Genomic DNA, 23226 nt, shown 5'->3' with positions numbered 1-23226 from the left:
TGCTCAACTACTTTGCTTTATTTAATCAATGTCACCAAATGTATCCCCCCCAAACAACTGAGGCTCTGGGAGTTCACAGCCATGAGGAAAAAATGCACAAAACCAACAAAATTTTCTTTTTATAATTTAACAGTCTAATAAAACAAGACCTAGCAATATATTAAGAAACAAATCCAGTTACAAATGCATGTATATAGAAGAAACTTCTGAGGATGTCAGAACAAAAAATGATCAGCTATTTACAAGATACACAGCAGGATGGTACAGTAGCCAAGACCCACCATTCAGAAACCAAATGTGTTCTCTCCACTGTAGGCAACATACAAGAATCCATCCTCATCCTTTTCCTTCTCATAAAGTTGTCCCATAGTTAAGCTTGAAAGGGAAAAAAAGAGAAATGGTTTGCTTGGCTCATGCAAGTTGCCAGTGTTAACAGTTAGAACCTCATAGAAACAAGGAGTAATAAAACTTAAAACTTACAAGTCTGTGCATAGGTTAAAACACAAAAAATGAGGATAAATCAAAAGCAGTTGACTCCTAAGTTAGAGAAATGATCGTGGACTCTCTCCAGAGTAAATCTTTTATATTTCTTCACAAATGCCTTTGTCAGAATGTTTTCTTAGTTTGTTAGAATTTAGTCTCTATTTTGAAAAGAAACCCTAGCAATTACTTGGCTGGTCAACTGCTCCAGCCATCTATCTGCGGATCACTGGAGCAGTAGGCATCAGTCAGGTGCAAAAATGAAGCCACCTTGGCTCACCTTTCTCCAAGTTCCCAAAACTGAGAAAAGGCTAATGAACTGAAAGATGGAGACTGGATATGAGTGACAGGAAAACAACGCTGTCATTCTGCCCAAGAGAGGACCTGGGAAGATTTGTAGGTAGTACTTGAAATGGAAGAGGATTGGTGAGTAGTAGATATATCACCAACCCTTGACATCCTTCTCTCCTCATACAAGTTTATTACATAAACTCAAGCCTGTGAGATAAGCCAAGCCATGAACAGATTGTAGTTTTGTCTGTCAGTTAAGAAGTTGCCATTTTTACATTAATATGGAATGATCAAAGCCCTATTTTTCTAGCTGAGATGTGACATCTCATTATGAACATGTGAGAAGAGACAATGGATCTCTCTTTCCTGATCCTAGCAATTCTATAGTACTGTTACAAAAATAATACATAGGCAGTCTCAGTACTGTTAGAAGAAAAAACAGAAAAGGATGGTTCTCACGGGTCCCTATTGTGTATCAGGTTACCTGGAGGGATTCTTTCTGTTACAATTAAGAATGATATCACATCTAAGGTATGCAACCACATACTATTTCCTTAAATGTTATTAAAGTATCTTGGATAGAAAATTGTAGTAGCTGCTTCTGCTATACTCTGTATGCAGCAGAAAACAATGCAACTTATTCCTATATAAAAGCAATTTGAAAAACCTTTCTATTGCAATTATTGAGGAAAATAATTAAAAAAAAAAATAACCAGCAAACTAGTCTGTAATGTTATATTTTTTTTGTAAACTGACAGGTTATTGGTTTTTTTCAGAATAATTTATGGCATTTTATATTGAGCATTTAATATGAAACTATTTTTCTTGTACTGAGAATCGTTGTTTTTTTTTTTACATTGATGATGTACGTGTTTTTGCACTCAACCAAGTGCAAGAACATTGTAACTGCAAAGCTCACCCTTTTGCCATGGAAGTAAATCATAGTATGTTTTTCAGCCACCTTTCCTTACAGCCTAGCTCAAGAAATAAGACATTTATCAAACTCATGAGAAAAAAAAAATATAGCGAGATTAAGATGTGACAAGCATCTCCTAAAATCACCAAATGAGCCTCGAAGAGTGATGTTACTGACCCTCTCACATGCACAGGCTTGCTGATATGATTCTGAATATCAAGTGAATAGCCTCTCACCTGGATTGTGGGACAGTCTTGTCTACAAAGAGGAATATTGCCTTCTCAGATGGCAGTTGAATCCTCTTCCTGATGATCCACATGAACTGGGCCACGGTGATGTCAGACGGAACTAAGTACTTCCTCTTGTCAATATCAACAATCTGAGATCCTGAGACCTTCTCCACTATGACCTGTAAAGTGCAGGCGTGAAGGTCAGGCTGTTCAGGATTGGTATGAACAGACAGCTTTGTTAGGTCACTTGCTCATACACGCTTACAATGGTGAGCAGAGGGGATGAACAAAAAGGTTTCCTGACCACAACCAAATCAGAGATAGAACTGGCTCAGCACTGTAAAATCTGATTTTACAGCTGCACTGAAACTTACATTCATATACACAATGGCTTGTGCCTATGTTTGGCGCAGTCATAGGGTAAAAAAGGTGCACTATGCCTTAAAGATATTTGTGACAGGAAAGTATGCACATCACTTAGCCTTTTGTACACTGATGATATGAAATTATTGCAATGTGGACCCAAAGATAAAAATGAACCAGCAGTGTACCATGGACACAAATAAGGCTAATAGTGTCCTGGACTGCATCAGGCACAGGACTGGGAAGTGACTGTGCCCTGTACTGGTACTGGTGAGGCTACCTTTGTATTCTGCTGAACTGACATTTAGTGTATTTCATCATTGCTTTGGAAATCAGAAATTGACTACAGCAAGGAAAGATAGCAAGATGACAACAAACAAAACCAAACAAAAATAAGGGAAAATACAGCATATCAGGAAACAGGGTTTACCAGAGGTTGCAGGGTCTCCATGCCTTAGCTCTGCATTCTAGTTGAAACACTTGAAGTGTTAAGTTTGAAAAACATTTCTGACTATTAAATTGATACCAACTATTTGGTATCAATGGTACGCGGTTCAGTTTGAATCATCGTGGAAAACATATACAGGTCCAGACAAAGGATTGCTGCAATTTGAGATTTATTTCCTGCATCTGTCTGTACCTTGCTGTCCATTCCTGATAGAGCAGCATGTCATTCTGACTCAATGGGTTTTGGTATTTCTTTTTCACCTAAGGTTATCAAGACTGTTTTTGAAATGCATAAATGGATACTGTGAAGTATGTATAGATATATGGTCATTAAGGATGCTGCAGTCTATGTGTGAGGGGACAGTTAGTCAAGAGAGAACAGCAAAGATCATATCAGCTTGCCAGACTGTAACTGGAGAAAATCTTGTGACTAGGTGCAACTGAGCAGCACAAAAAGTCAATGGGAATGAAGATTCTTCTCTGGGCTGTGCGAATGGAGAAGTTATTTACCAAAAAGTGAGAGGCAGGAGTGGCACTAACTGGCATGTGGTCAGTTGGGATGTGGAAAGTAAGTTGAGAATGTGGATGTGTTGGTAGCTGTTAAAAAATGATGTGATCTGTGGTCTTTTCAGAGACTGAAACATGGTAAAAGGGATTGTGGAGAGAAGAAGAGAGGTCATTCACTATTTAGCAGATTGGTAGTTATTAATGTAAAAAGGTGGGGTCACCACTTGCATTGGCTCTTCAAACAACAGGGTTTGCATGGGGAAATTCACCATGATGAATGGTTAGAGGCGTGGAATACATGAGGGATATCACTGAACTCATTTAGCCGAGGTTTCAAGAGTCTTCATAATCTTTCTAAGGATTAGGCACCATCTTCAAGATAATGAAGGTGTTTGCTGGGATATAATTGCTATTACAAGAAAGCAGGACCATGATATATCATAAAAATCTCTGGAAAGTGTTTAGAAAGCTTATTTGTCAATGTGTACTGGGGCTGAGGAGGAAATGTTGGAGTAGTTAGATGGGTTCGGGGCTTCTTTAAAACATCTAAGGACACAAAAATGAAAACGAATTTACTTAGTAGGAACTCATCAGAGTGGGCAGGATGGAAACAATTTATCAACCTTTGCCTCTAAGTACTGTGTTGAAGCTGGTTTGGTTACTCACCGGGACACGATCGGGGTATTTGGCTCGGATTTTTGCGGACTCGACACATCTGTGCTCTGTGAACAAAACTCGTAATTAGTCATAGCAGAATAATAATATTGCCAGTGTCCTAGGCCGAGAGGGCAGCGTCAGCAGGGCCGAGAGCCTGTGCGGATCGCGATTATATCGCCGCCTCCCAGTGTGTCTCTTATCTTTTCGGGGAGACCGTCCCCGGGCATCTCGCCACCCTTCGGCGAGGGCCGCCAGCGGCTGTCCTCCCACAGACAAGACGACCGCCTGGGGAAGACGACCGCGACAGATGGCGACACGGGAGACTGAGGGCAGCGAGGCCGGTGCCAGGCAGCGCCTGGCCCAGACCCACCCTTACCCAGCGCGTGGTCCTCCTTGAACATCCACTTCATGATGCAGGCGGGCGGGGAGCGAAGCCAGAGACGGCAAGGCCCGTGTGCGGGGGGCGGGGGCTCGTGCCGGGCCTGTCGCTGTCACGGTCCCTGTCACAACAACAGCAGCGGCTCGGCAGGCGGGACTTCCGGCTCGCCTGTTACCTGGCAACCGCTTAAGCAGCCGCGCTTCCGGCCAGGGATTGCGGGCGGGGCTGTGGTATCAGGGCACGAAATCACCTGCCCGGTGCGAAGCTGCTCGCAGCGCTCCCAGGGCACTCGGAGCCGCTCCACAGACTTCGCCGCCCCGGCAGGTGTCCCCATCCGCCTGACCCCATCTGCGTGTCCCCATCCCGCTGCCGGGCGCGATCTCGCCGGCGGCCCCGGGAGATAGCGGTGCGCGTTCATTGGCTGATGCGTCTGTCCCCTCGGCGCTGATTGGCGCGGCGTCTCGTCAGTCCGACGCTTCGCCAGTGCAGCGCCGACGACGCGGGCGGGGGTAGCGGGTGCTGAGGCATTGGGGGCTGTCCGCCATGGCAGGCGTGGATCTGTTCTCGCATCCCGCGCTGTACACGCGCTATCGGGCTGGACTCTGCTCCGCCGCTGCACTGGCGCTGTTGCTCATCACGGCGCTTACCTATGTGCCGCCGCTGCTGGTGGCCTACCGGAGCCACGGTGAGCGCCACTGGACCCCACGCGCCCTGGCCGGTCCCGACGCAGTCCTGAAACCTCGTACTGTTTCTGCCCTCAGGTTTCTGGCTGAAGCAGAGCGCGTACCTGGAGCAGCCCACTGTTCGTTTCCGGTACGAGGTTCTCTTCGTCGCCACCATGGAGTCCGGCCCGGGCAGCTTCTTGGCGTGGAGCACATTCCCAGAGTTCAACAGGCTCCAGGAAGACCGGCTTCGAGTCCCGCTTCTGTCGGTAGGCCTGCCCGGGGCGGCCCAGCAACAGTGGCGAGCCGCGAGGCTGCAGAGTGGGGCCAGCGAACCGGCAGCCGGATCAGGGCACGAGTGCTGATGGCGTTTTTTAGCGGGTGGTCCGTCAGGCACTGCTGCTTTCAGGTAGCTTTCAGGTAGCAGCAGCGTTATGTATTTACCTTTTGCCTCACATCGGGATTTGCTGGATTTTTAATGAGTCCCGTTTCACTCCCTCTCAGTGTTACTGAATCATAGCATTAATTAGATTGGGAAAAGGCCGTAAGACCAAGTCCAGTCATTAACCAAATCCTACCAATTTAGCCACCAAACCATGTCCATCCATCCACCGCTGGTGGTTTACATAACACATCGGTTTACTTTGATCATTAGTTGTACCCCTATCCCCTCGCTACATGGCTTATCATGATGTGAAGTTTTCAGGGTAGCCCCTAGATTTGGAAGCAGATAAGTGCCTTCAGAAGCACATATTTCCTACCTTGTGGTCACTTCTCTTTCTGAGACTTCAGAATGGCAGTTATTTTGCTGTCTGCCTCTGTTATGAGCCCCTGTTGTATTTGCAAGTGGGTGAAGTACTGGACACTGGCATACAAGCATAGCAAGCCTTGGCTCACAGCCAGGAATCAGCATATAGAGGCCATTTAAGAGGCGTGCTGCAGTGGCAGGGGGCACAAGCCTGAGCATCAGTCATACATTTTGACTGTGTCTTACAGAATATCCAGCACTAAGGCATGCTTTGTAGCATGTAGGGGAGACGGTTGGAATGGTGCTGGGTAGAAAAGACCTTGAAGTAAACTTGCCCTCCTTGGAGGGGTATATGAAACATTGTATAACAGACAACAGTGTAGGCTTCTTGTTTGTTTGTAGTCCTCTGTCTATAAATAGTCAAGTAGCTTTTTATTGCATTCCTAACTATGCAGTTTATTTGCTTCCTTGGTATGTGTGTGCTGCAGTTATGGAGGTACCCTGGGGTTTTACTTTATTTTTTTTTCTTTCTAACAGATATTCCTATCTTTAAAAAAAATTTGTTTAGACTAGAGAAGAAGACAAAAATCAAGATGGCAAAATGGATCAGTTGCATTTTAAACTGGAACTTCCACTACAACCAACAGAGCATGTAGTTGGCATTCAGCTGATTCTACTCTTTTCCTACCAACTTTATGTGAGCATTTCTAGTTTTGTTTGTTGTGATGTATAGACCCATTGTAATATTTCAGTAGTGGTTATACAAAACACGAAAAAATGCTTTCCACATCTGAAATTCCAATCTAAAATATGTATTTTACTAAAAATTATTTAATTTTCTCCTCCTGTGCTGTATCACTCCTAGTCTAGCTCTCGTGTGTATTTTGATACACTTCGATAGGTGTTGTTCTGTTTTTGTTTTCTGTTTGTTTGTTTTTTGTTTGTTTTCTTCTTTTTAAGCTCTATATTATCTTGAGCTGTAGTGCACCATACAGGAAAGAAATGCACAACAGTGAGTAGTGGTGTGGGTGGCACCTGGAAATAACTGAGAGTCTTGTGATAGGCAGAAGGATGTGCATTCCTACACACTGCTGTGTCTTGACATAACCAGTTCATTTTCTGAGATGCAGAGTCCGGCTGTTGCAGCAGCCTAAAATGCCTTGGATTTTGCTTTAACAGCTCTTGAAGCATTGGTAATCATCTGCCAGGATTTTCTGTATCTTGTACCTGGAACATGGAAGAAAGCGTTACAGGAAGACAAGACAATACAATTCCACTGCCATTGTATCTCAAGTGGCAGTGCAATTAATACCTAAAGCAAAGAGTAAAACACCAGCACACAGAACCCAAAATCTGAAAGGAGCAATAATATAGAGCTGTGTTGGGTGCATCCGCACAGACAAGAAGTTGTTTTCCTAGGGAAATTAGGCTGTTTCTTTAGAGAGTCTTGCTGATTGCAGATGGGCAAGCTTAGCAAGCATAGCTATGTGGTGTAGAAAACATTCTTAAGCTTGAGGTCCAGAATACAGGTCCAACAGTCCTAAATTTGGACTGAAGTATTTGGTCAGGTATTAGTATCATAGAGAGCTACGATATCCACAACACTTTTTATTCCACTGTAAATGTGGAAATTTTCCTTCCAACTGAGTGGCTGATAAGAACTAAGGACCTCCCTTCTTTATTTGGTTCTTGTTGCAGAGTACAAGTCATTGATTTTGACTGTTGAGTTTTTAAAGTGTATCTCCAATGAATGTGTTTCGTCACCTTGCTGCTTTTTACTTGTTATGGCTAGTCAAATCTTTCTGTTATTAGCCACAGACACTGGATTTCACTGAATTTCCTGTGGAACTTTGTTGAGTTAATAAAGTCAGTTCACTATTAACTAAGGTAGTTCACTTTAAAAAAATGTGTTTTTTATTTGGTGTTCCCTTGTTTAGACTAAAGTGATGGTCTGAAACTTGGGAGTCGTAGAAAAATCCAATCCATGTTGAAAAATTTGTAGATACCAAGATGTAGAAAAGTGTGTTGTGTCCCTCCTCCTCACCCTAAATTTTCCTATTCTGTGTTCATTATTTCAGAGAATGTCAACATTTGTGATGCAGAGCATGGCTTTTCTTCAGTTTTTTTCTCCTGTGCCAGGGTCTCAACTCTATGTGAATGGAGACTTGAAATTAAACCAGAGGCAATTACTTAACCATTGTGGACTGGATACCAGATACAATGTGAGGCAATGTTTTTCTCTTCCCCTTCAATTCATCCCCCCGCCCCCGACCTCTTAATCATCCTAGTGTCATAGGTGACACCCTAATTATTTCTACTACTGCACAGACTGAACTGTAAGACTTTGGAACTGTTGTTTTCTTGTTAGACAACAAGAGGGAAAAGGTTATTCTGCCAAGATGCTCACTCTGATATTTATGTATTTATTTATGTATCATGTTTATTTCTTGAAGGGCATGGGGTTTTTTGTGTAAGAAATGCAGTAGAATTACTGTCTTGAAGACTGGACAATTATAGTGTCTCCTTGTCGTAACAGGTGTCTGTGGTCAATGGCACTAGTCCTTTTGCAAGTGACTATGATCTAGCAAATATCATTGCAGCATATTGGGATAGAAATGGTAAGCCTGAATGTGTAGCTACAGTACAGTAGTACTTAGCATATTGGCAGCTGTTTTGTGAACTATATGACTTCTGTATTAATACTTAAAAGCCCCTTAACCTGGATGTTTCCTTTCTCCATTTTAGTGACAACAGTCTTTTCAGATCCCAGCCCTGTTTGGATGACTGGAAGAGCAACAGATACACCATTTATCATTAATGCCACCATTCATTACCCAGTGGAAGTTATCTTATATCCTTCAAAAACTGCACAAACTGACATAACAGGGTTCTATTATTTCAGCCTCCACCACATTAGATATGTTGCTACACTTTTTTTTTTTTTTCTTTAGCTAAGCAAATGCTACAGTTCTGGAGTTAATGAAATACCTATTTGTCCATTCCTTCAGATGGTTGTGCTTGCATAACCACTTTTTGCTTTTCTTTATTTTTTTAATTTTATTTATTGTGTTTATTTTCAGCTTTGCTGAAAAGGCCTTTAAAGCAGTTTGTTAGCTATTCTCAGGGAATATTTGTAGTACATCTTGCTTCAGTTCTGCAGTACCTGCTGTCCCGATCTGTCACAGATGCCACTTGCAAAGCATGATACTGTAGTCTGTGACCTAAAGCAAATAATTAGCAATCTGTATGCAAGATCATCTCGCCAAAGAATAACTCCTGCAGTGGGAGGTTGTTACATCTGTTCATGTGCAGACAGACTGGAATGTATTTTTTTTTTTTTTTTTTTTTACAAAATAATTCTTCATTATGTTCTTTACTCTTTTTCTTAGACAAGAACAAGTCTGTGTCTAGAAGAATCTGTATGGAGCACACTTCCTACAAGATCTGTTTACCTGCCTGAATATTAACAATAAGTACTTCCTGATGACTCAGGCACAAAGTAGGTACTTTACCCAGAATTGGTTTTAATGTCTTCTAGGACAGACAGTCTCTCCAGCTTTTGTTACCTACCATGTTAGAAGGCTTTTAGGTATTTCTGTGGTTCAGAGGCTTATCATTTTTGACACAAGCAGATGTCTTAACAAGGTTTGTGGTTTTGTGCCTATGAGTTTGTTTAGATATTGCAGTGGTAGCATCAGAAGCTTTACTATTAACACTCCTTGACTTTATTTAAATATCAGCCAGGATTTTGGGAAATTATTAAATTTGCCTGGATCCAGTATGTCAGCATCCTCCTTATCTTTCTTTGGGTGTTCGGCAGGATTAAGATGTTTTTGTTCCAGAATCAGGTGTTGACTACAATTCCAGTATCACCAGTTCTGCCTGTATCTCCAGTACTATCCTACAAACAGCACCAGTCCTGAAGAGATGCTTGAGAACACTTTATAGAAATATAAATTATTTCAAAAATAGTTACCTGATTTTATTCTCTATACACTTCTTACTGCAGAAGATCAGAATTTTGTAAGCATGTTCCAAGTATGCTCTGTTTGTGCTTCCATTTTAAAATACATGTCAATTCATCTTATTTCTTTAGGAACACTGCTTTGGAGCTGGAAAGTTTTATATTCTTGACAGTTAAAGAAGAACCTATTTTTTTTTTTGCAACTGGAACATGCCTCAAAAAATATCTTGAAAACTGAAAATAATATGCCAAAATTGACAACATTAACTGTTTTTACTTCTTGTAAGTCAATTCACTGCACTCTTAGAATTGTCAAGAGTTATTTGTACATGCATTTATGTGCACTATGAAGTGAAAAAAATGCATGGATGAGTTAAGGGCAGAGATGTGCTTCTGTAACTATGGCTATACATACTCAGCAATTTAATTATTAAATTGAATGATTAAGAAATTGAAGGTTGATGTGAGAAACCAAGTTTTGGGTGTGTTCAAAATTTACACAACCATTTACTATTTGCATTATTACTGTAGCACCAGACCATTAATTGTGAATTGTGAATAGTAAAACAGAATCCTTGTATCTATTGAAAGAAAACTAGCAAAAAATTGTACCAGGGAAGCCTTAATTTCAAAGCAAGTGAATAATTACCTTCAGAATTTAAATAGTTTAGAACAGATACATATTATAATCATCTGATAAACACTGAAAGACTGTGTCCCTCATTCTTGATGGTGGTGGTCATAGGGATGATAATTTTGTCTTCTTTTTCTGGGCTTTTTATGCCAGACAAGCTTTCAAGAGAAAAAAACAAGGTTGTTTCCATTATGTTTTCAGTTTTGTATTAAAGAATTAATTCTAGCAAAACAGTGTTATGGCAGGATAGAATGTAAAAGAATTCTAGATGCCAGAATCTGCAAAAGATTCCAAGTGTCTTTGGTTCTCTTGAATTCTTAAGACACAGTGTAGCTATGACATATGAAAGAGCAGCTTAGCAGTATACCACCTTTTGGCCATTATCCTCTGGAATTCAACATCCTGGCAGTTGGGAGAGACACATTTTCCAGAAGTCTCCAGTTTGCTCTTGGATCTTTGAAGTCTCTATGTGGCAGCACAGGGCTACTGATAAGTGGCTTTGTATCAGCATCTCCAGAATCAAAGCAACTGTTTACGGCTTTTTAGGGCTTCTAGCCACTGCACAGCATGAATGAAGGGGGCTGTGAGCTTGTTTCCCCCATATCTCAAGCTGATGTACATTTGGTGTGCTCTCCCTTGCAGCAATAATGGTGCTTGCGTGACTGCATGAGTTAATTCAGGGAGTTCATTATGGTGAAAGTTGTAGGAGAACAGGTTGTAAGGATAGTGCAGAAGACAATCTTTCCCAATGAATTACAGCTGTATTGATTACCTAGGAGTGGAAACAGCCTTGCCTGCCCAATGAGGATGGGTGTTATAAAAGAGTGGGCCAGCTAGTCAAGAGTTACAGTTGTAGTTACAGTCTCCTGGCTGTGTTGTAAGTACAAAGGGTGACAAGGTAAGAAGATGTTGTGTGAGGGACAGACAGGGTTAGGTGGCTGGGTAAGGGACAGCTTGGGGTTAGCCAGTCATGGAGAAGGAAGAAAGAAACTTGCAGAGAGGAGAAGAGTCAGTGCTGTGTGGAGTTGCCTGAGAGAAGGTATGAAAAATTTTTACTAGGACACTGGTGATAGTGCCAGTTGTCTGTCTCAGCATAATTACTACAGAAGATGATCTTTACCAAATATATAATTACTTTTTCAGACAAGTCAGTTCCCTGACTGATGAGGCCCTTGAGCCTATCAGGGGAACCTCTAGGGGAATGCCCTGGAAAAGTCTGGCACAGGCTTCAGGAATGCCTCACTATCTGAAATGAGACAAAAAGGCTTCCTTCGTGGTCCCCTGCAGCACTGTGTTAATCTATCCCCACTCCCAATAGATGCTGCCCTTTGTCCTGCCCTTGTACCACCCTGTTCCCTCAGACCATCGGCCCCCTGACCCCATACTTAACCCAAGACACTGCAGTGATTATTTTTGTCCCTGGATTCCTTCAGTGTGGTTTGGCAATAAACCTTGCTGGAACTCTATACAGGATACCCTTTTCATCTTTCTTCCACCACTGACTTTCATACCACTGACTTATCTGTGGTGTGTGTAACTGAATTTAGTGACTGTCTGTACCTGTCCAAATAGCTTTCTTGGAACACACTATGCGAGGTAGCACCATTCACCATCCAGTTCCACACTGCTACACCTGACTGAATGTGGTATGTGTCTGCAGAAGCTTTAAGTTGGACATGAGCAAGGGGTAGAAATCTCTGGCGAAACCACAGGGCTACAAATTAAGGGTTTGAATGTTCTACTCCCACAAAAATGAAATGTGTAAGAGTCTCCCTCCAAGCTGAACAGAAGTCTATTTAAGGTAGCAACAAAAACATGGAAGAGACTAATGCTTGAAAGCCACAGTCCTAGGAGACTATTAGTCCCTTAATCCCTCTCACTTTTCTCTCTTGTAGGCTTTCACATTAAGTTAGAACAAATTATGCTGCTGAGAGCAACAGGTCAATGAATGCATGTAAAATAAGAAATGGAGATTAGGTCTCGTTCTGGAAATACAGAGAAAAATATATTTAATGTTCTCTTTTCCTTTAGATGGAGAAAACTGGAAAAAAATCCTCTACAGTAATGTAAGCAAAGGACTATATACATTAAAAGGAGGCTATCAAAAGGGTTATATACTTGCAGGTGGCATGTGATGGTTTAATATGACCTGAAGCCATCCCTCAATTTCTTTTCAAAGAGGTGTTTCATGACTGGGACAAATAACTGAATATAGGGTAAAAGGAGCCATAAGGGCAGATTTACCACAACAGGGGGAAAAAAAAAAAAAAAAAAAAAAAAAGCAAACAACCCTATGATACCTCTGCTGTGTTCCTGGATCACTTTTTATACTGACCATAGTTCTGACTCCTTTCTCAAGCTTGAAGAGGCATTCTACTTTTGTATGCAACCAAACGATAGGAAAAAGGCGAGATTTTATAGCTTAAGCAACAAACTGAACTACACAGGAAAATCCACAGGAGGATCCACTGCAACCAGCATTAAAAGAGGTTTAGGAAGGAAGAGCCTTTCTCAGAAAGCTATCTGCAAGGGCTCTTCCTTTAGCTTGCTAAGCGGCATAAAAAGTCAAAACCACTACCATGCACCACAGTGCTACTACACAGGTCTTTCTGAATACATATGACAGAACAATCTAAATGCTCTTCATTGAGGAGGGACATGATGGCTTGCTAGGATTACTCAAGGTTCTGTAAGAAGGAAAAAGAAAGCAGCTTTAAGGTAAAAGTCCTGTGCATAAATTGACGTGGAAACGTGGCCATACAAGAGCCGTGCTTCAGGAGTCTTTTAAGAGGTGGAACTAGAAGGAAGGAAACCACCTCGTTACTTGTAACCTCACCAAGCAGCTCATTTGCAGGGGGCATTATCCTCTCGTTCTACTCGCGCGAGGCGAGCCGGACGCGGCCGTGCCGAGCTGTGCTGGGCCGGGATGGAGGGAGGAGGTGGAGGCAGGGGAGGAGGGGATGCTGCGATTGGAAGGCCAGAAGGCGCGGGACGCTGGCTGCTGCGGCGGCCAGGCGGTGTTGCCGCGAGCCGGTTTCAGCGAGCCAGCCGGGATTCTGCGTGCCTGGCTGCGCCTTAGCCCGGGGATGCTCCGGGGGCGGGGCGGGTCGGCTTCTTCTCGGGCTCCTCCCGCTGCCCCGGCGCCTCGGCCACGTCTGAAAGCGGTTCATTGTCTCTGGCGGCAGCTCGGGGCCGTGGCCGGAGGCGGCGACAAGGTACGGGCGGTCTGATGCGGGTGGGGGTGCGTTATTCCAAAGGATTGCAAGTCTCGGTCAGACCTTTTATTTTCTTGTCTCAGACAACGGTGCTTTAAAGGAGATGTTTCTGAGCGGGTCACAAACGCCCCTGCTTGTGGCGGCAGAGTAGCGGTAATACCGGTTGCGGTGGAACCGACGTCGCACCGACAGAGGTAAAGCTGTCGAAAATTAGCCTGGGATTTTTTAGGTTATTTTTGTTGTTGTTGTTGTTGTTTTTGTTTTTTGGGGGTTTTTTTGTTTGTTTTTTTTTTTTTTCTCCCTTTTTTTCCCCTCCCCCCCCTTTTTTTCTTTCTTTTTTTTTTCTTTTCCTTTTTAAATTTCCTTTTCTTCCTTTTCCCTAGGGAACATGGCTGATTCAGGTTAAGGTGGTTTCATTTGTTGGAGTTAGATGGTGAAATAAGGTCTTTAGAGAACCCTTCCCATAATTTCAGGAAATCCCTTCCCGTTTTTCTGTTGTGTCCTGCCTTTTTCTAGGCGAATATGATATGCTGATCAGAAGCATTTGTCAGTATTTCTTAGTTGCAACAGTTGCTTCAACTGAGGCACACAGGGCTCACCTCAGCCCAATCGTCCTAGGACTGCTTGAATTTGAGGACGTTATTTGTACCAGTGTAGACAGAGTCTCAAGTAAGTGAATAGCATTCAGTCACTGCGGGTGTCTCTTTGTCACCCCAGTTCTGCCATAGTTAAAAATTCCTATAAAAAACTGTAACTAAGCAGACCTCATTTCTTGAACACCAGTAATTCTAGAAGCTGAAAACACTTGTGATCTTCAGCTTCAGTGCGTTGAGAAATAGGTGTTGTAAGGGCTGTGTTTTGATACTGCTGTTTGCTTAGGCTGGACAACTTTATCTAACTCTAAAAATATATTTTAAAATCTCCCAAAGAAAACAGTACCTTTTAGAAAAAGAACTTCAATGATTATGTAATTAAATGTATGGTATGTTTAATTGTATTATAAAGTGTGTAAGTGTGATGATTTCTGGGAAACAATTCTTCAAATCTAATTTGCTACTAGATTGTACAAAGAAGTATATCTCCAAAAGCTAAATTAGCAGCATCACCTGAAATGCTAATGTAATGTTCTAATTCAGAATTACTACAGTACATTTACTGTATTTAATTATTTTAGTTGCAGTTTCACTATTCTATTTAAAAATATTAGGCAGACTTATGCGTTTCAACTATTTAGTATTGGAAAGACTTTTAGCTTTTAAGACTACCAGTGGTTTTAGAACACACCCTCCAAACTAATATTCAAATATCAATCTGCATATTGTTGTTGATACAGTAAGCTTTTGCCTTATGAAGATGTGTGATTTCTAGCTGCAGAAGAATACTAGAAAGTGATGTGTTGTCAGTAGGGTGGTTTACTGCAAGAATTGCTAGTTATATTGTTTCATATTATTCTTTGACCAGCTTTGTCATGTTCCAGCATCTCACTTTTTTGAGTAGGAAACTATGTTTGTAATATTAGCTCATAGAAGCCATTTTGATGGTGATTGCATTGGTGCAATGTCTTATAGGGGAAGTAAGTAGCAAGTAAATTCAATGAGGAAAAGTAGACCTTCAGGTGATCTTCGCTCTATTTATCATGCCATGAACAAATGTTTTCCTATCAATTCTGTAAAATGCATGATGACATTTACCATTATAATTTTTTTTGCAGTCCGTAAATGCAGTACTGCTGCATTTGGTGAATTTTAAGTACATAAGTGATACTTTCAGAGCAATCATACAAGATAAATGTAAGGTCAGCATCCAGGACAACCATTTTTGGGCAACAGAAGGTTGTGCACATAATCCAGCATATGGAAAAGATCAATCTGGGAAATCAACAGAATCTCAGAATATTCTGAGTTGGAAGGGGTTGACAGTTGAGTACATTGTTTGAGGTACTTTGTGTTATCTATAAATTCTCTGACATTAAAAATGCTGCACAGACTGTTTAAAATGAAAATATGCTGGAAGTTTTCTCAGACAGACAATGGCCAGGGAAGACTTTGACAGAGACAGCTAAGATTCTGTTTCTCAGAAGTCATTGTAGTGGAGGGGGTATTTGTAATTCTTAACTCAAATGTTTTTGCTTTAATCCAGCCTGGTTTTTCAGTCTTCCCACAACAGACCCAGACTTGTTTGTTCTAAGGGAGTCTTTCATCCCAGCCTTTTGTCCAGAGCTTAGGGAGAGAGCATGTTTCTCAATAGCTCTAATATGAGGCACTCTTTCTGTCTTTCTTTTTAGTATCCCAGAAAAAAAAATAGCAGTATAATAGAAGGGTCCCTTTTTAGCTGTAAAGTTAGGTTTCGCTATTTTATTAACTCTCTTCAGGTTGAATTCTGTGCTGAAAGGAAGTTACTAAGAAACTGTCCTCCTTTCAGAGCTGACCTGGAAGAATCTAATTACTCGATTCCAACATTATATGTCTAATGTGACAAACGAATAAAAGTCCCTGGAAGCAAGAGCTAATTGATCATCCAGTGGACAATTTATTTCTTTCTTTTCTGCCTTTCTGAGTCAGTTTGCCTTAGAAATTAGATCTTTTTTGGGATCAATATTCCTGCTGACTCTATTTTTACCTTGCTTGGCGAAAGTGGGTACCTTTCTCTATTGTATCTAGTTCCTTGGCAAGCAATGGCATATACTAGTGGCCCTGCAGCTCAGCAGTCTATCAGAGATAGTTTAAGTCATGAAGAAAATGACTGTTGGCCTTTTTGTATAATTAATTTCCTTTGGAAAATATGTAAGCATAGTTATTGTAGAATTGTCCCAGGGTTCATAGAGTCTAGGATCTTGTTTCCATTAGTAGCTGTTAGCAGGGAAGCCCAGGAACAGAACTTGATTTGGGGCTGGCAACTAAACCATATATGCAGATCCTTTACAGTTCACATTTTGAACATTTGCATTGCCCTGTGAAGAGATGATTGTGCCTCAAGAATTTGATAGACTTCTGATTATTCTTTTTACCAGAGCTCTCCTTGAAGAAATGATATCACCAAAGAAGTACTACTACTATCATAACAAAGGAATAACAGTGTACCTGTTAGTAAAATAATTTATACTAAGGAGTATTCATTATTTACAAAAGCACATACTGTGATGCCACCGAGTGTTGCCGTATTTTGTACATCTCAACTGAGAGATGTGAGAGGTGTTGGAGTGCTGTCTGCTGCAACTTGACACCTGTTACAGCCTGTTTTTCTGCTTGTTGTAGCTCCCTTGTCACTTGATGTCAGTCTGATTGCATGAGTCAACGAGGACATGTTTTCTAGAGCTTTGTCACTGAGATGGCAGCTGAAGTGGCAGTAATGCTAGAACATCTGGCCCCTCTGCTGCTTCTCCTTTTCCCCTCCCCATGTTTGCGGTTGGCAGGCATGCTGTAATCAGGCAGGTGCAGCTACGAGGAAGCACTTCTGTGGAGCAAAACAAGAAAAAAAGGAGGTGTAACAAACCCCAGTTTTGCTTTCCTGAGGGGAGCTTGGGGTGGCCAGGTGGTCCCACTGAGCTGTTGGTGGAGGAGGAGGGCATCGCAGAAAGAGGCGAGGCAATGCAAAATAAGTCCCAGACTAGTGTTTCAGCATGCAGCTTCAGTGTGTGGTTTTGGCATATTGCCTTTCTGTGCTGAAAGAGCAAGCATGTCTAACAGCACCAATTGGTGAGTCCTGCAATGGAATAGCTAGAGGATCAGAAGTAGCCTCTATCGCAAGGTCCTGTTCCTCACATTTGGAATTGTAGATAAACATTTAGGTTAGAAAAGACCTTCAAGATCACAAACTCCAACTGTTCATCCAACAATGCCAAGTCCACAACTAAGGCAATTATATAATGTAATCTAGTCAGTAGATTTATAAATATGTGTATTTGTGCATGCATATATAGATCTTCAGCAACTCTGTGAGAAGGTTGTTCTATGGGCTATTCAACAGCTGCTTTCTGTCTCAGCTAAAGTTTATCAAAAAATCATGAAAGAGCTTGTTGGGTTAAAAAAGATTGTACTTTAAGGAAATGTAAGTTTAACGTGGGCTGAAAGAACCTTAACTGCAGAATGCAATTGCAAATGGCAAATGGTTGTTTAAATGAAAATAGAATTACACCTGCCCAACATAAGTACAGAAATAAAAGGCACTGTTTACAGAGGAAGCTGTGTATTTGGCCTTATGCACTGGAAACCACATAAGAGAATACTTTTACAGATGCTATATTTTGTAATTATGCTTTTTCTTGGCGGTGTCTACATGTGTGTTTATTCCTTAGAAACACTCCAACATTTCCAAAAGGATAGAAAACCTTTAATATAGAAAATGTGTATCTATATTTTACTTTGATATAGTACTTTTTTCTTGTAGTTTCTATCATATTGAAGTGTAGGGAAATACTTCAACTATAGTTATTTGACGTTATTTGTAGTGCTTGAATGTGATTAGTTCAGACACATGTTGTGGATTAATATTCATGTAATGTTTTTTTCATTGGCACAGTGTTTTCTGCAGCAGTACTTGGGTAGGAACTGGAGCGAAGACAGGTCTGAGAGACAGTCAAGGCAGAAGTGAATTTTAAAAAGCAGCTTTTGGCTTTTATTCCTCAGTCCTCCACACTCTGCTAATAACCTGTAAAGAACAGTTAGTGTTGCAGTTCTGCAGCATGATTAGGGTGGAGCAACAGTTCTGTGTAGCTAGAGTAGGAACACATTAATTCTTTAAAAAAACAACATTGAGACTCTAAAAGCTACATTATGGGTGAGACTGCAAGGAACTGCGGAATGCACTCTTAGTGTAGATAACGACTCATGTTTTGCACTCAATAAAAAGATCTGAGATAGTTGTGTCTGGCTGACTTTCAGGCATAGAGTCTGTTTCAGCAAAAATCTTTTAACTAGCAAATACAATTTACTTTGACTTTGGCTTAAATTCTTTCATCTGCTCTGTTTGGTGAAGTGTCAATGCAGGCTGCTGGATTGCTGTTGATCCTCACAGCCCAGAGAAACTTATAGATGCTTCTGGAGATGTGATATGCAAAAATTCAATATTTGAACAAGGCAGATTTTATCTATGAAGAATGGCCAAGCTGAATTAAACCAAGGATTTCTCCATCTGCTCTTGTGCCTGAGAGTAGCAAGTAGTGGACTGCTAAGTAAGCTAAGTAATACAGTAGGCCTTCTCCTAATGTGTCCCCTCAATACAGCTGTATTCCACAGGCTATCTTCAGTGTAGGGACTTGCTAAGCCATGGGCTATAGCCTCATTTTTGCCTTTAACATTCCTTGGAAGGACTTTCTTCCATTACTTACTTAAAATCAATGTAATTATTTGAAATCTTGAATTGTTGAACTCTTGTGCACTTTTGCTGCCACAGAATTTGGAAGCAGAGTTTCACATTTTAATATGCAGTGTACATAGTGGTTTTGTATTGAGTGACTATTTAATTTAATTTATTATATCAAATGAGTGTGTATCTGTTTTCTAGTCTGCATAGTTTTTTCAAGAGTTCAGAGTGTGTTGAAAAATGTATCTTTCACTGTAACAAAAAAAAAATAATTGCAAAATGTAAATGCAGCTAGATAGCAAATATGTACATATAGAACTTTTGAGATTATCTGCAGACTTGAGGAGTCTTACTTTCCTAAAACCTTGCCTGCTAACCCTTACTGACTGCTTACAAGTGGAATCTGCATAAGTGAGAGCACAAAAGGGTAGGTTCCAAAAACTTCTACTAAAAAGCTGTGAGGAGTGCATGTGTCTTGAACATTGACTGCTAAGTAAAGCAGAAATCCAGTTGGGGTTGACATGGCTAAGATTTTCCAGGAGTTATATGCAGAGGACTGTAACTCCCAAACTTGTAATTCCTTGAATGCAAACTCAAGCTATTCAGTCTTGGGGTGTATGCACTCCAGACTAAAGATACGTGACAGCAGCTTTTTCATTTTATCACCTGTGGCTAGGTGTGGCTTCAAGTTGTGAGTTTTCATCTATCTTTTGCAGTTTGGAAAGTAGAGGATTGTGGACAAGCACCAATTGGTATAGCTCCCTATGACCATTGTAGGGTACAGCACTCACATTAAGTAAGATTATTCTTATTCCAGCACCTACAATGTTACCAATGTTCACATCCACTCCTTTCAGGAGATAGAAATCCTTGTAATCTTAAATTGAAACAGAAATACAGTTGAGTAATTCTGAATTTTTTTCCCCTTCTTCTTTTTTTAGGGCAATATTTACCAGTATTCAAGTTGAGGGCCTTGTGTATTTTGTAGTTTTAGGGTTTTTAGTCTTGATGTTTTGTTTTGGTTTTGGGTTTGTTTGTAGTTTTTTTGTTTGTTTGTTTGCTTGTTGTTGTGGGGTGGTTTTTTTTTTGTTTGTTTGTTTTGTTTATTTTTTCAATCCAAGGGTTGAGCTGCATCAACCCAAGGTTTTATTCAGCATCAAACATTTACTTACTTGCTTATTTCTGCAGTGATCTTATTGTCACACATTACTTCCTTTGAGTTTCCAACAGCTATCACCTGCAGTGATCATCCCCCAGTGCAACTGATTAAGGAAGCAGTTAATGCCACATACATACATGCACATTTGAGGAAAGGTTTTACTAATGCAAGTGCTGTATTGTTATTGTGCCACAGGAGCAATGGTTCACCAGTATTTCCCTTCTTTTTTGCAGCTTTTCTCATTACCCTTCCTCGGTGAGAATGGCAAGGATTCGGATTCCTAGCACAATTGTTATAATTTTTGTTACAGTTCAGACTGGATTCTTACTCTTCATGTATGCTCGGTACAGTAACTTCATGCCTCAGTCTGAAGAGAAACCATCGCAAGTCCACATACTTATTCTCTCCTCTTGGCGTTCGGGATCTTCTTTTGTTGGTCAACTTTTCAGCCAGCATCCCAGCGTTTTCTACCTGATGGAACCTGCATGGCATGTGTGGGTTACAATGTACCAGAACAGTGCCAAAGTTTTACACATGGCAGTGCGGGACTTAGTCAGGTCGGTCTTTCTGTGTGACATGTCTGTGTTTGATGCTTACATGCCTTGGAGAAGAAACTTATCCGATCTTTTCCAGTGGGCGGCAAGTCGGGCTCTGTGTTCAGCTCCTGCTTGTGACTCTTTTCAACGTACTGACATAACCAGTGAATTGGCATGCAAGACTCTTTGTGGACGGTATCCATTCAGCAAGGTGGAGGAAGCCTGTAAAACTTACAGCCATGTTGCCATCAAGGAAGTTCGGTTCTTTGACTTGAAGGTCCTATACCCCCTTCTCACTGATCCATCCCTGAACCTCAAAATTATTCACCTGGTCCGTGACCCTAGGGCAGTCGTTAAGTCACGGGAACAATCGGTCAAAGCATTATCCCGTGACAATGGAATTGTCTTGAGTACTAATGGCACTAAAGTGGAAGATAGCAAATACAAAGTAATGCAAGAGGTATGTAGAAGTCATGTTCAGATTTATGAAACAGCTATTCTAAAACCACCTAATTTCCTGAAAGATCGGTATTTAATGGTCCGTTTTGAAGATCTGGTAAGAGATCCATTATTAGAAATCTCAGAAATGTATAAATTTGCAGATCTTAGTTTGACTCCCAGGCTTAAAAGCTGGATCTATAATATCACACATGGACAGGGACCAGGAAAAAAAAAAGAAGCCTTCAAAATAACATCTCGAGATGCAGTCAGTGTTTCACAGGCCTGGAGAAATGTTCTTTCCTTTCAGAAAGTTAAGAAAATACAGGAAGTTTGCAAAGGTGCTATAAACATTCTTGGTTATCAGCTGGTGGATTCAGAAAAAGAACAAAGAGATCTGACATTGGATTTGGTGTTGCCAAGACGACAAAATCAATTCAGTTGGTCATCATTTAATCCAAAGCACTAAGACATTTTTGAGAGATCTGGGGAGGTGCAGCAGGGTAGTTGTTTGGGTATTTCTGTACTGTGCAGCATATAGTAGTTGGAAAACCCTTGGCTGATGACTTTATCTTTTTGTCTACTTCTTTTCTTTTAATGTAAGTTTTTTTTATGAGTTTTTTACATAAAAAAGATAGTAAGATACTTGTCAGCACAATTACTGTGCTGCTCACAGCATTGTTTTAGGATTATAATTGAAGCGTTTTCTATTAAAAAATGGATTCTCAAAGATGTCTTTGTTTATTGATAATAGTTCACTTCTTTTTCTCATGCTTTAATTATTTAATGATCACAGTTCTTTATTTGTATATATGGAACAAAATAGATACTAAATTCCTTCACTTGACTTTCTTCTTTAAAGCTGTTGTGCAGTTGTTTTTGTTGCTTTGTTTTTTTTTTTGTTTTTTTTTTGAAACATTTGTTGTTTTATATTTTAACATATAAGTTTTCCAATAGGTGGGGCAACTGTAGCAGTTGTGTTGTAAAAGGCTTAAACAGCGACTTCATTTATTGATTGATTTCATAGTGGTTTCCTTGGAATGGCAATGCTTACAATCAGATACTTGAATGTGAGGTTTGCTTGGAGTGCAAAAACCAAAGGATGTGAAGAAACGTTCAGGGGAATCACAGTGGAAATAGCGTTTTAATGCTCTTCCTCTTGTGCTGTAATACTGTGACACAGAATAAATACATACTTGCTCCTGCCACGCTATCCATACCGTTATCTTCTCTCTTCAGAAATACAAGTTATTTATGAAGATCACTCAAATTTAGGATGCCTTGAAAAATTTGCGTATCGATTATATTGCTGCATTGAAGTGATTGGTTCAACCAACTTTGATAGCACAGACAGATGCTTGTGTACGATTAACATTTGGTGCTGCGCCCGAGGAACCCGTGTGGGACCGGCGATGCTCAGGGCAGGGGAACGCGTGCAGCTTGCGGCTGTTACCAGCTGCAGGGCACTGCCGCTGAGGGTGTCGCGCATATGCGATGACTCCACGGCTTTGAGACGTCGCCGGTGCCAGCTGCTGACCAGAACTCCAGGTAAGAAACCCGCAGCAGTGCTTTCCGTGGCTGCGCGCTGCCTCGCCCTAGTACCGCTCCTTAAAGGTGAGCAGGGACCACGTGGCAGGTCCAGGGAAAGCCCCGAGGAGGGCGACGGTGCCTGTAGGGGGTGGATGGGCTGGCGGAGTCTGCGGCAGAAGTGCCAAGTGGCGAGGGCTGCCTACGCATGGAGCCGTGCAGACGGTAGTGCCGTGCGGGACGCGGTGTCTGTCTGTCGGGACGCGGCCTGTCCGGAGCTACGTTGGGCCTGTGGCGCGGTGCAGTCGCTGTCTCGGCGGGGGCACAGAGCGGGCAAGGCAGCGTTTCACCTCACGCCAGGAGCTGTGGTGCTGGGGACGGAACTTGCCATTGTTCATGTTGGTTCTCGGGGCATGCTGGGTGTTGTGGTTTTCCGTCACTTGGCTGCTGGGAAGCCACAACCGTGCCAATTCTACGTTTTCCAGCTCCTCAGTTTCTCCGGTTTCTTTTACCACTGTGGAGGACTCTGCTCACCTAGCTCTGGTGTTTTGCACGTAGCATTCTGGGTTCTTAACCCAAACCATGTCTCGCCTTTCAAAAATTGATACAGCTGTTAGATGCTTATGAGTTATTCCTAAATAGGGTTGATAGAGCTTATTGAATGGAGATATTAATTTGCAGTTGTAGCATCCTCCGTGAAATTCTAGACTGTGGATCTGTGGTCACTGAGTGCTCCTTGTGTTGGCTTCAGGTCTGGATTGGTGGGAATACT

The 23226-nt window shown here is 41.5% G+C and overlaps 3 protein-coding genes across 8 annotated transcripts; 2 read left to right on the top strand and 1 right to left on the bottom strand.

The window, feature by feature from the left end:
- Positions 1 to 108: 108 nt before the first annotated feature.
- GABARAPL2 (GABA type A receptor associated protein like 2) lies at positions 109 to 4407 on the bottom strand. Of its 2 annotated transcripts, none has more exons than XM_062499688.1 (4): positions 4268 to 4407; positions 3901 to 3956; positions 1924 to 2123; positions 109 to 375 (listed from the first exon to the last, which is right to left on the bottom strand). In XM_062499688.1, exons 1-4 carry the CDS (start codon positions 4299 to 4301, stop codon positions 285 to 287), a joined length of 381 nt encoding a protein of 126 aa, XP_062355672.1. In that variant the 5' UTR covers positions 4302 to 4407; the 3' UTR covers positions 109 to 284. The 2 variants fall into 2 exon arrangements, with proteins under 2 accessions (XP_062355672.1, XP_062355673.1); XM_062499689.1 differs by having other exon boundaries at positions 1924 to 2096.
- Positions 4408 to 4718: 311 nt separating this feature from the next.
- TMEM231 (transmembrane protein 231) lies at positions 4719 to 9767 on the top strand. 3 transcript variants are annotated; one of them, XM_062499686.1, is made up of 7 exons: positions 4719 to 4955; positions 5032 to 5201; positions 6249 to 6377; positions 7759 to 7902; positions 8217 to 8298; positions 8426 to 8527; positions 9410 to 9767. In XM_062499686.1, the coding sequence occupies exons 1-7, from the start codon at positions 4814 to 4816 to the stop codon at positions 9601 to 9603; spliced, it is 963 nt and encodes a 320-aa protein (XP_062355670.1). In that variant the 5' UTR covers positions 4719 to 4813; the 3' UTR covers positions 9604 to 9767. The 3 variants fall into 3 exon arrangements, with proteins under 3 accessions (XP_062355670.1, XP_062355668.1, XP_062355671.1); XM_062499684.1 differs by having other exon boundaries at positions 8426 to 8531; positions 9414 to 9767; XM_062499687.1 differs by lacking the exons at positions 8217 to 8298; positions 8426 to 8527; positions 9410 to 9767 and having other exon boundaries at positions 4719 to 5341; positions 7759 to 8213.
- Positions 8530 to 22140, top strand: LOC134048105 (carbohydrate sulfotransferase 5-like). 3 transcript variants are annotated; one of them, XM_062499682.1, is made up of 4 exons: positions 8530 to 9179; positions 9777 to 9926; positions 13577 to 13687; positions 20187 to 22140. In XM_062499682.1, exon 4 carries the CDS (start codon positions 20215 to 20217, stop codon positions 21394 to 21396), a length of 1182 nt encoding a protein of 393 aa, XP_062355666.1. In that variant the 5' UTR covers positions 8530 to 9179; positions 9777 to 9926; positions 13577 to 13687; positions 20187 to 20214; the 3' UTR covers positions 21397 to 22140. The 3 variants fall into 3 exon arrangements, with proteins under 3 accessions (XP_062355666.1, XP_062355665.1, XP_062355667.1); XM_062499681.1 differs by having other exon boundaries at positions 9777 to 13493; XM_062499683.1 differs by lacking the exon at positions 9777 to 9926.
- The last annotated feature ends 1086 nt before the right edge of the window (positions 22141 to 23226 follow it).

Source organism: Cinclus cinclus, chromosome 11 (genome assembly GCF_963662255.1).
Source record: "Cinclus cinclus chromosome 11, bCinCin1.1, whole genome shotgun sequence".
NCBI classification, from domain to species: Eukaryota; Metazoa; Chordata; class Aves; order Passeriformes; family Cinclidae; genus Cinclus; species Cinclus cinclus.
Note: the sequence above shows the minus strand (reverse complement) of the source record. Positions and strands in the feature narration are given on the sequence as shown.